The 12,895-nt window shown below is 40.6% G+C and overlaps 1 protein-coding gene across 4 annotated transcripts in view; it reads right to left on the reverse strand.

Moving 5' to 3' along the window:
* Positions 1 to 12,895, reverse strand: part of recql4 (RecQ helicase-like 4) — a 106,830-nt gene that overhangs the window by 59,834 nt on the left and 34,101 nt on the right. For 3 of the 4 annotated variants that reach the window (XM_060942604.1, XM_060942607.1, XM_060942606.1), the window contains 4 exons: positions 6,192 to 6,323; positions 2,268 to 2,423; positions 2,051 to 2,143; positions 1,439 to 1,575 (listed from right to left, as the gene is read on the reverse strand). In XM_060942604.1, coding sequence (XP_060798587.1) covers positions 1,439 to 1,575; positions 2,051 to 2,143; positions 2,268 to 2,423; positions 6,192 to 6,323 — 518 coding nt within the window. The remainder of the gene's footprint in view (positions 1 to 1,438; positions 1,576 to 2,050; positions 2,144 to 2,267; positions 2,424 to 6,191; positions 6,324 to 12,895) is intronic. The other variant, XM_060942605.1, reaches the window with a different exon arrangement.

Raw genomic sequence — 12,895 nt, forward strand, 5'->3', positions numbered from 1 at the left:
TAGTCATTTAGCACATTAGCAATGTATAGAGTGGATTTCTGATTAGTTTAAAGTGATCTTCATTGAAAAGAACAGTGCTTTTCTTTCAAAAATAAGGACATTTCAGAGTGACCCCAAACTTTTGAACGGTAGTGTATTATGAATCACATTAATGCTTCTCAATCCCTTGCAAAGGTTCTGAACATGATCTCTGGGTCACAAGAAATCAATAAATGGAGTCCAACATTGTGATTCAAACCTTACGCAAAAACAAAGTAAGTAGCCTGGCAAGCCAGACTAAATGTGAATATTTAGTCTGGCCTCGATCCGTAGACATTTCCGAAGCGGGTAGGAGGAACAACCCGCTGTCTTTCAAACTGTCTCTGTGCGTATAGGCCAACGCTCTGACCAATCAGCGACACAGTGACTGTGACGTAGTCAGAGCGACAGAAATAAATGATTTTTCAAAATGCGTATTAATTAATAAACAGGTTCTAGATATTAAGAAGTTGGGAGATAATGACCACAAGTTTGGAGTCTGTACCACATAACTCATTTTTTTCCAAGTGTTTTTCAAGGGTTTGCTTAAACTGTTTTTGAGAGTTTTTATTTAGTGGTGTTTGGTGAAATAATTTCCCTTAAATTTAAAATAACGGGAAAATAAGAAACAATCAAAAAGTAATGTTTCAAAGCTGTTTATTAATTCTTCGTACTGCACAAACTAGCCCCATCCTTTTGGCTACGAGCGGAGCCAGCTGGTAGATCAGACTTTTGCCATAGCCGGTCGGCAAAACAGCGAAAACGTCCTTCTTGAAAAGGAATGAGCGGAGAGCCTCTTCCTGCTCATGTTTCAACAAAAACTCCAAGTCTAATTCTTCTAAAACTGATTCCAAAGCGGAGTCAAACGCACGCTGTTCACTAGCCGTAGCCATCTTTCCTGTTGTGCTTTCTCCAGCGTCGCGCAGCTTTGTCGTCACTCCTGCAAAAGCCCGCCCAAAGAATCCAAACAAAAACCTTGCGTTGTGATTGGTGGGCACGATTTGATGCCCGGGGTGTTTTTGTTTATATGGTGCGAGGCTAGACCCACTCGCTAGGCAAAAAATATTTTTGGCCGCTAGGCGGGTGGGTCTAGTTTACTAGGCTATAAAGTAAGCGTTTTTTGGCAAAAAATTAACCTCATGGTGCCACCATTAGACTTTTGAATACGGTCAAAAAATTTTACAGGATGTCTTTATTGGTGAAAAGGAACACCCGAACAAAAAAAGCATCAGATTTTATGAAAGTGAGGGCAACTGATGCACCCTAATCGTTACACACCTACTTTACTACGCTACACAGTACATGTAAAGATGAATCCAAAGGAAATCCATTCTGCGTCTTCTTGACAGCGGCTCTGCAGTGTATACACCACTATACTGAACAGCTTGGATCAGAAAAACGCCCTGTGGAGCAGTATTACCTGGTCGTCCATTAACGATACCAAAGGTGACACAACCAGGGTTATGCACTTCGACCTTTGTGCGTAGAGGTATGCAGGGAGCTGGTAGCACAGAGATTTGCCCATGCCAGTGGACAGAACCACGAGGGTCGATAAACCTAAATAATACAAAATAATAAATGAGGTGAAATGAGGACCACCGAGAGACACCCATAAGACACAACCTTGAGTGTTTTATTGCTTCAAATATTCCAGTTTAACATCAGTCATTTCTTCTGCTGCAAAAAGCAAATCCTACATCAAAAAAAAAAAAAAAAAAAAGTGTCTTGTTGCTATGCAACAAAGCAAAAATACTGTTATTGAGTCAAATTAATACACATTACCGAGCCTGTAAACTAGTCTAGAAGCTTCATTAGCTGGCTCGTCAGTATAACAAACATCTGCTAAGAAAATAGAGCTTGGGCGTTAATGTTGGGATTTCATACTGTTGCTTGGTTACAGAATCACAAGTAAGATCCTGATCTCAGTACTAATTCGATAACACCGTACTTCCTGCCATTGTTTTCTTTTTATATATATATATATATATATATATATATATATATATATATATATATATTCTCTCACACACACCTGAGAGGATTCTCATGATGGCCGACTCCTGGCCGGGTCTAAAGGACTTGTACCCAAAGTCACGGAGAGCTTCGGACACCTCAGGAGGAACTTCTGGAGAAGAAGAGACAATAGAATTCCCTCAGCTGCTTCATTAACCGTAATTCCACTAGACACACCGTACATCAGTTGTGATTAAGTTCTTTCTCAGCACGGTGAGAGGAATAAACGGATTTACCCTGCACTTTGCCGTCCTCTTGGGGTCTGTACAGAGGCTCCATGGGTGGAGGGGGAGCGGGACGCTCGTAGTCTGGTCTTATAACGTTTAACAGGATTTCCTCTCCTCTGTCGTTTTCTTTCTCGTCTGCCTCGTCTCCAACACTCAAGGGCACTGCTGGAGAAAGAGGTCAGTCTTTAGAGGCAACCCCCCCCCAAAAAAACACCCCACCTCACCAGCTGGAACAATCAACCAATCAAAAGTCCTTCCCACGTCATGTGGCGCATAGGGCGGCACCGATCTCCGTTTCCGAGGCCCTCAGCCTCTTGCATAGCTTGGGTTACAGTGAGGGGCTAGTCCCCTGGTACAGTGGGGAAAACAAGTATTTGATCCCTTGCTGATTTTGTTGGTTTACCCACTAAGAAAGACTTGATCAGTCTGTAATTTTAATGGTAGGTGTATTCTAACATGTGGAGACAGAATATAAAAAAGAAAATCCAGAAAATTACTTTTAAATATCTATATTAATTTATTTGTATTTTATTGGGAAAAAGAAGTATTTGATCCCCTAGTAACCATCAAGAGTTCTTGTTAATACAGACAAGTTAGACTCTCCAAATTACCTTGTCACCTAAATTGAAGACGCCTGATATCACTAATGACTTGTATAAAAGCCACCTGGCCACAGAATCAATCAGTTTGTCAGACTCCAAACTCTCCAACATGGGAAAGACTAAAGAGCTTTCTGTGGATTTAAGGGAGAAGATTGTAGACCTGCACAAGACCGGTATGGGCTACAAAACCATTAGCAAGAAGCTGGGCATTAAGGTGACAACTGTTGGTGCAATTGTGCGCAAGTACAAGACTCACAACATGATCATCAATCGACCTAGGTCTGGGGCTCCAAACAAGATCTCACCTCATGGGGTTTCCAGGATCATGAGAACGGTGAGAAATAGACCTAATACAACACGGGCAGAGTTAGTGGATGATCTTAAAGCAGCTGGGATCACAGTCACCAAGCAAACAGTTGGTAACACCGCAATGGTCTAACATCTTGCAGTGCTCGCAAAGTACCCCTGCTTAAGAAAGCACATGTGCAGGCCTGCCTGAACTTTGCCAATGAACATCTGAATGACTTGGAGAGTGACTGGGAGAAGGTGTTATGGTCAGATGAGACCAAAATTGAGCTCTTTGGCATCAGTTCAACCCGTCGTGTCTGGAGGGAGAGACATGCTGCTTATGACCCCAAGAACACCATCCCCACTGTCAAGCATGGAGGTGGTAACATTATGCTTTGGGGGTGTTTTTCTGCACAGGGCTACTTCACCGTATCAATGGGAGGATGGACGGAGCCATGTACCGTAAAATCCTAAGTGAAAACCTCCTTCCCTCTGCCAGGAAGCTTAAAATGGGTCGTGGATGGGTCTTCCAGCAGGATAATGACCCAAAGCATACAGCCAAGGCAACCAAGGAATGGCTGAAGAAGAAACATATCAAGGTCATGGAGTGGCCCAGCCAGTCTCCAGACCTGAATCCTATAGAAAATCTATGGAGAGAGCTGAAGCTCAGAGTTGCCAAGCGACAGCCACAGAATCTTGATGATTTAGAGGTCATTTGCAAAGAAGAGTGGACCAAAATTCCTCCTAATATGTGCAGAAACCTGGTCATCAACTACAAAAAACATATGACCTCTGTGCTTGCTAATAAGGGGTTTGCCACAAAGTACTAAGTCCTTTTGGCAAGAGGGTTCAAATACTTATTTTCCTCAAAATGCAAATAAATTAATACAAATTATTTAAAGTCGATTTCTTGATTTTCTTTGTGATATTCTGTCTCAGCATGTTAGACTACACCTACCATTAATATTACAGACTGATCGAGTCTTTCTTAGTGGCCAAACCGACAAAATCAGCAAGGGATCAAATACTTGTTTTCCCCACTGTAACTGCGAGAGTTGGACTCCCCATTCACATCTGTACTGCAGCGTGCCTTGCCAGACGACAGTAGGTACCGTTTTTATGATGGTCTTTGGTATGACCAGACCGTGAGTAGAACTTGCGATCTCCCGATTGAGAGGCGGACACACTAACCACTAGGCCAACTCGCGGTAAACCAGCTGGAACACCAACTACAGAATCCCAAATCTTTTTTATTAGTTTATATGTTTAATTTGATTTATGCTTTTAACCAATGGTAATAAAAAGTTTGAAATCAGTTTCTATTCATCAAACCATTAACCAATCAGTGCTGTTGAAATCTCAAGTTGGTGATTCTTGAGATTTTGATTTATTTATTTATTACTTCTAGACGGAGTCTTCAGTGTCAGCGCTTCGTCTTGTAACAATCAGCGATAAAGCTGTGGCGTTAAGTTTTCCGACATGGGAAAGTCTTCAGGACCTTGCACTTGGTTTTTGTCTAATTAACTTCAAGAGCAGCACTGTACTGCTTTCATATACCAATATTATATATGGACACGAGTGTTTTACTGGGAAATACGCCACTCGTGTTTTTCATACGAGCTCCATCCGGGACATGGAGAACCAAAACCGTGACGTAAATCTCTAGATGCGACTCGTGAGGAAATCGATGAATTGTTTTCATAAATTTGGGTACTTGTTTGTGAATGTGTCGATATAACAAAAAAGAAAATCACATGTTGGCTTAAAGATATGAAGTTTATCTTTTCGTGTTGAAAAATTCGCATTTTTCATACGAAATACATCTGAGTGACATGTTTAAATAATATCGGCTGGCTTTTTTTTCATGGTATATCAAATATATTCCATTCAAGCTAGCATGATACTGAACGAGTCGAAGACAAGTAGCTGAATGAAATATATTTGATATACCACAAAAAAAGCCAGCCAATATTATTATTATTATTATAATAATACATACATACACATTCCTTTCGGGTGTTCAACGCATCTTCCCCTTTCAAAATCTTCCGTATTTAATGAAGCAAACCTGGCGGCCATGTTTCTTTACAAACTGTCACAGTCGCTCGCTTGCGAGGAAGTTTTACGTCTCCGTCATGTCCCTTTTCCAGTTTTTCGATGTCCATTGGTATGTTTTTCTCTTGTAAATATGCGTGAAGAATAACTAATGAAGTTTTGCTAGCCTTTCGGGTGTCCAATGTGTCTCTCTCTCTCCCCGCAAGCAAAGAAATGCTTCTGCACATGCGCAGGCAGCAGAAAACTCTCTCATTAGATATTCGCATCAGCTCCAAAGTGTGACGTCATGTTGTCTTGACAACATCGTAAACCATATTCAATGCTCATTCTCTATTGGGTAGAGTGACGCAAGCGATATGCTAACAATATTGCATGCTATCAAACCAAATGAATGAAACCTGCAAGAAGGGAATAGAACACATTTTTATTCCATCGAAAATGTGTCCTGCATGTATAATAATTCCCGATATTTCACTCTGATGACGTCACTGCCGGTGTTTTCCCGCAGACTGGATGTGTGTTTTCAAAATGACGAACCGGTTCAAACTTAAAATTCTTTTGATTAACTTGTGTATTTTTTTGTGGATGTGTCCATATAATATATTTAACAGTTATTCTACGAAATCGAGTCGTACATGAGCTGATCGCTATAAGCCACGTACGACAAGATTGAGTGGAATAACTGTTTTATTCTGTCCACATTCACTGGATTTTGAGAAACAGAGCATTTTTATTTTTTGCAAATTCAATAAATAAAAACTTTATATAAAACATCCGACAAAATCATTTTCCACTAATATACTTTTATTCCATATTTTGTTGCTTTTTTGTATTTTTGGGGGTTTTTATTTTCAAATTATACTAAATATAGGCAAATTCACAGTGGGCCGTTATATATTTCTATAACACTGAAACACCATGGACTTTATATTTACTCTTCTTTGACTTGTAATCACAAATGACATTTTTTTGTCATTACGATACTCACCAATGGGCTCTGAGCGGAGAGTTCCTGTCACTCTGGCTACTTCCTCTAAAGTGGGCAGCTCGAATGGCTCCTCTTCTTCATCCTCCGGGGGCGTGTCCTTCTGTGTTGCCCCTCCCACACCAGGAGCCAGCACTTCAACAGACAAAATTTCCAAAAAAAATTTATAATGTTCCTGTTTTGCATCCGTGAGTGAGAATGTCAGAAAAGACCCATGGAGCATCAGCTAATTTTGGGAATTAATTTGGCTTTAGTTTTAAACTTTGTCTTTTGAAAAAGAAAAAAAATATTTTATTTAGCTGATTAAAGCTGTTCAGTTTTAGCTGATTAAAATTGTTGTAGTTTTTCTTCAGTGAAAATTAAAGGTTTCTTTTCCAAAAAACAATTTCATTCCCATTGTTTTAATGTCACTGGTTTCCCAAAGCCTCCCCCCCCTTTAGAACGTGTGCCAGTTAAACAAACAAGAAACAGTCAGTGCGTTTACATGCACATAGAGAGAATCGAATTTCTGCCGTTGCTCGACTGAAATCGAAGTTCAAAATGCCATGTATACACCTTAATTCGGCTGAAATTGAACCGAACTTGATTTCTCGGAATCGAGCTACACGACCTAGATTATGCGATTGTAGCCGAGCTACTTAGTGCATGTAAACCCTATTGAGCTACGTATTTGAGCTACTTACTTCAGCACTGCCCCTTCCGGAAGTGACGAGTGACGAGACCACAAGCGGGAAACACAACAGCCTCGGTCGGCATGACAACGAATCATGACAACAGCATGAATCTTTTCTTTTTGTGGCATTGTTTGCACTGTTAAAATTTAGCTCACTTACTGTATCACCAAATACATCTGTACAGCTGTTGCATAGCTGTGAATTGTGTACATAAACAAGTCACTGTATTTGTGTGTGTGTGTGTGTGTGTGTGTGTGTGTGTGTGTGTGTGTGTATATATCTCCAACATCTGAAGAATGTCAATAAAAACAAAACAATTGAACTTTTTGTGGGTTTATTAAGACATAAGTTAAATTGTAAGCAAAAAATATATATTTTTTTTTGTAAGCAAAAAATGGACTTTAGAAAAATATACAATTGTGCAAAATAAGTTGTCTTACAAAACAGTGGTCTGCGCCGGACAGTTTGTAGCCATACAGTCTGTTAGAGCAAGCCTAACAGCTTGAGCACGGAACTTGTGAACACGGAACTGCCAGTGTTGCCAGATTGGGCGGTTTTAAGTGCATTTTGGCGGATTTGAACATGTTTTGGGCTGGAAAACGTCAGCAGTATCTGGCAACACTGCTGATAGTTTTGTTTATACTCTTGAATAGCTCTTCTTCATGACGACAACCGGAAGTATACCAACACGATGGGGCGTGTAGCGCCACCTGTGGCTCGGGTGCACAATGTACCTCACACAATAGCTCGATTTCCTTGTGTGCATGTAGGATTGGATTTCTCTGGCACCCCTGCTGGGACCCTTAGCTCGATTACCGACAGCAGCTCGATTTGGATGTGCACTGAAACGCACTGAGTAACATCATTACGACTGTCTCTCTAACATGCAGCAGTTTATTCAGAGGGAAACTCATGCATGTATTATTTTGCATACACTTAATTGCAATTAATTCATTTGCCTGATTTTATGGTATGCTACATCTAGCTAGCTAGAAAGTCATCAGATTATAGCTTAAACAAAAAAAGTCAAGTCAACTTTATTGTCAAATATGCTATACATGCTCGACATACAGCACAGATGAAATTTCAGTCCTCTCTGACCCACGGTGCAAACAGGCAATGCAATAAATAAAAATAGAATAATTGAAAAAACAAACAATATAAACAGCATAAACACTAGATAGGAACTAGACATAGACTAAACACTCAGACAAACAATATAAACAAACAGTATAAACACTAGATAAAACAAGACAGACTAAACACTCAGACAATATAAACAGTATAAACACTAGATAAGAACTACACACAGACTAAACACTCAAACAGACAATATAAACACTCTAGATATGAACTAGACGTAGACTAAACACTCATACACACACACACACACTGGTTCAAATAAACAAAACAGTCAAGGGCACTTGAGGTATAGCAGGTAAACATGAAATAAGCAGTATAAACAAACTAGCAGCTGTTAAGATGAGGTAGTGCGGAAAAAGGACAAGCTACAAAAAAAAAAAAAAAAAGATGTTATTTCCAGGCGATAAAAGATGGACAATGTTACCAAACACAAATTTTTTTTGCAACAACAAAACTTTAAAGGAGAACTGAAGTCATTTTTAAACTTGTTTTATTTCTTAATTAACGTGTTATTCAATTACGTTTTTGGTTTTAGTAACCTTATATTGTGACTCGTATTGGCAACTAATTGCAATTAAATATGATACTTATCGGCCTATTCGGTTTTTAGCCGTGTTGAATTTAGTTCGTTTGGTCCACGGTAGGCGTCGCTTATCCGCACGATCTTCACGAGACTTGTGCGAGACTTCGAAACGTCAAGTGTCAGCCAGGTGTCAGTGCCGCCATTTTGAAAACCGTTTTCCAAACGAAGTATTGCACAAAAACGAGTTTAAATGACGATTACCGCCTACTTTTTCAAACTTTCCTGATTGCTATCAAAACAAACAAAACTTCCGGCTTGATTACGTCAGCATTCGAAAGAAGGCGCGCGCGTCTTTTGACAACGTTGGCAGATGTCGGTCACTTTGATTTCCACTGTACGTTTTACTTCCGTCCTACGATGTCTCGCACAGGTCTCGACGAATCTTGTTTACAGCTGTTGCTTTGACATACGGACTGATGTATTACAGAGCAGATTTCAAACACTCATAACTTGCTATAGCAGCGACAAAATAGCGATCAGAAATGCATTCCGATATTTAATAAAATGAGATAAATAGAATTTTAATAATAATAAATTTGCCTTCAGTTCCCCTTTAATTTTAGTACACAGTACCAGTCAAAAGTTTGGACTCGCCTTCTAATTCAATTTTTTTATTTTTATTAATTAAAAGTCACTTCATGTCTTAAAGTAATGATGGCTGTTGTTTCTCTTAACTTAGTCAAGCGGTTCTTGAAATAATATGGATTACTACAGTTGTGGTGTTGAATAGGGCTGTTTACTGTATTTGTATTATTTACTATTTGATTTCAAACGCATTAAGGCGGCAAGAAACTCATCCACTAATGAACTTTTGACGAGGTTCACCTGTTAATTGAAAAACGTTCCAGGTGAAGCGTCATGAAGCTGGGTAAGATAATGCCAATAGTGTCCAAAGCGTCATCAAGGTAAACGCTGGCTACTTAGAAGAATCTAAAACATGAAACATTTAGTTTTGTTTTTAACACTTTTTGGTGACCATATAATTCCACATACAGTGCTGTGCGAAAGTCTTAGGCACCCTATTTTTTTTCATACAAACTTTGTTAGAAATTTCTATTTTATGATTTCTATATTATCAAGTCAAAACATTACAAAAACATTTTAGAGTCCAAACGTTCTTTTTCCAGGACAAAAATAAATGCTACAGAAAAAAAAAAGTTTGTATCTGAGCAGCGTATTCCATAAGAGCGCACTTTTCAGATTAAAAAAGAAAACATAATGAGGGCTGCTGGGTTTTGGTGCAAAATGAAGAAGTGAGTGTGACAGTCAAAGTGTCCAGAAGAACTGTGGCTGGTTCTGTAAGATGCTCAGTAAAACCTACAGCTCATTTCCTTATCAAACTGCACTCGCTGGACCTGCGATGACTTTTTTTTTTAAAGCAAAGGGTCGTCTCACACCAAATATTGACTTTGTTTAATTTATTATGGCTTACTGTTTATAGTACTTTTTTTTAAAGGTCCCATGGCATGGTGGTTTGTTGATGCTTTAAACGGGCTCGTGGAGGTTTCCGGATGTTATATCCGCAGCCTTTCTCGAAATGAACCCTCGGCACGTAGATATAGCCTCCTGGGAGAAAGCCCCATTTCAGCGCTTTTCCCAGTGCGTCGTTTTGCTAATGAGAAGCAGGAGGCGGGGAAGGGTAGAGGGGGGGGGCGGGCCATGGGGGGAGGGGGAGGGGCTTGACCAAGCTGCGCGCGCACACATACTCGCTGCTATCAGTGCCTGTAGCCACGCTGCTAAGACAAAACCCCGTTCTCCCTCGGACTCCTTTCGTAAACTCAACGTGACACAGAGAACAGAGAGTGAGAGTGTTCGGAGTGGTAGTTTACGAACGTATAATACCCTAGGCTTGAACACGCACTCCATAACCAAAGAGGATAGAAGCAGCAACTACAGCAACATATCGCTTATCCAACAGAAGACATGCATTGCGGAGCAATAGTCAAACATAAGCTCATAAGTTACAGTCAATTTCCAGACTAAACTCAGTTTAACAGAGCATGCTGCATGCTCTTTAGTTTTGTAGCGCAGAGTACCTGGCTAACTGCAGGAAGCGGTTAGCTGCACAGCTAATGTAGCCATTGCTAGGCTAACGCACCGATTTTAAAACACGGCAAAACGACTTAACAGTTATACACTTACTTGTTCGGTGTTTGTTGCTGATGCGGCAGGGATGCTTGGTACGGACCCAGGCTTCAGTGACAGTTGATGTGCAAAACCTGCCCTGTACTGTCCCAAGTTGTGGAAACATTCCTCAGGAAAATGCTTCCGACAAACATACACCGTCTTAGGTAGACTCGACGGCGTATTATTGGAGTAAATAAAATTAAGCCACTGCGTCTTCAGGGTCTCTCCCGTCGGCAGTAAAAACAGACTCCTTTCTGTGTTGTCACATCCATGTACAGCACAATTTCCATGTTTCGCTCGCTTAGGTGATGCCATGTTGTTGTGTCCTCTACGGTCTCCTCACTACAACTGGGCGGGGCAATCCATACGGTGGGTGGGAATCCAGAGGGGGGGCGTGGGGATCATCTCCCTTGCTGACGTAGTAAAGCTTATCAACGCGCCGTTTTGACGTGCCATTCTCAAATGTTGGGCATAGTTTGGTTTACACATTATGAAATTTCTAGCCACTGGGGTGACTTAAGAAGGTCAGAGGAACTCATTTTAACGTTAAAAAAAACCTCAGAAAGAGAAAATTTCATGCCATGGGACCTTTAAATGTTGAAACATTTTTTTTTTTAAAGTCATTTTTGGTCTACAGCATTCCTAAGACTGTTGCACAGTAGTGCATGTTCCAGATGTTATTTCATAGTTTTGAGGTCTTCAGTTTTGTTCTACAATGTAGAAAATAGTCAAAGTACAGAAAACCCTATGAATGAGTAGAGTTGGAGTAGGCAGTCCTCTCAATAACTGCCGGCAACCGGTGATTTTGCCGCCTACAAACGCTCCATTGGCGGCTACTCACAGTGGTTTTTCAAAGAATTGAAATTCATAAGTTTTTACTTCATAAAAATAACATTTTGCATTCAGGATCACTCAGAATTCACCATTTAACATCTACATTTTCAAAATTTTCCAGGGGAGGACCCCCGGACCCCCCCTTTTTTTTTTTTTTTACACATCGCGGCGGCGGCTAACGCAGCCTCTGCTCAGCTTACACTTAACATGGATCCCAGACGTGCGCTATTTAGCGTAATTCCGCTATTTTTCTAGCCAAAGTGTTGGGTTTTTTTTTTTTTAAATCTCTTGTATATCCATTAAAAATAATGTTTAAGTAAAATGACCAGCAGAATACGTTCTGATTTGGTTTGCTTGTTTAGCGATGTTTTCGTCGGCTTCGTTTGTTCTCGTTGACGTTCGGGAACACTCGGAAGTTAAATTGATGTAAATACCGTGAGACTGTACGCGATAGAACGAGAAAACAATATGGCTGCACCCATTTGCGAGAAAACGTGTTTTAACTCCGTTCGTGCTTTTGTTTCTAGTGCGTTGAACTTAATTCAATATGTCGTGGAAAGCGTAGTTGCGCTTCGTCAGAGAGGAAGTCGAATCCAAGAAGAGATTAATGAATGTGGTGAATACAGAACTTGAAACAAAAGCTCATGCGAACAGAGTAGCCAAGAAACGATCCAAAAGAGCACTGCAGGAACATCAGAAAAAGCAGAAGGAAAGATCCGAGAAACAAAAGCAGAGAAAACTGGAGGAAAGATCACAGAATGCACCCCAGAAAAGAGCATTAAACTCCTCTGCAGTGAAACCTTTCAAGAAGAGAAAGGTTTAAATCAAATATCTCCAATATTTGCTGTACATATGTATATATATAGGGGCGGCACGGTGGTGTAGTGGTTAGCGCTGTCACCTCACAGCAAGAAGGTCCGGGTTCGAGCCCCGTGGCCGGCGAGGGCCTTTCTGTGCGGAGTTTGCATGTTCTCCCCGTGTCCGCGTGGGTTTCCTCCAGGTGCTCCGGTTTCCCCCACAGTCCAAAGACATGCAGGTTAGGTTAACTGGTGACTCTAAATTGAGCGTAGGTGTGAATGTGAGTGTGAATGGTTGTCTGTGTCTATGTGTCAGCCCTGTGATGACCTGGCGACTTGTCCAGGGTGTACCCCGCCTTTCGCCCGTAGTCAGCTGGGATAGGCTCCAGCCTGCCTACGACTCTGTAGAACAGGATAAAGCGGCTAGAGATAATGAGATGAGATGTATATATATCTAATATTACTGAATCATTGATTTCTGCTCATATTCATGATTTTTGAAAAATGAATGTGGCTTATATTAGACTAGTATTGTTCTATAGTAAAGAT

The sequence above is a fragment of the Neoarius graeffei genome, chromosome 16 (assembly GCF_027579695.1).
Source record: "Neoarius graeffei isolate fNeoGra1 chromosome 16, fNeoGra1.pri, whole genome shotgun sequence".
In the NCBI taxonomy this organism is placed as follows: domain Eukaryota; kingdom Metazoa; phylum Chordata; class Actinopteri; order Siluriformes; family Ariidae; genus Neoarius; species Neoarius graeffei.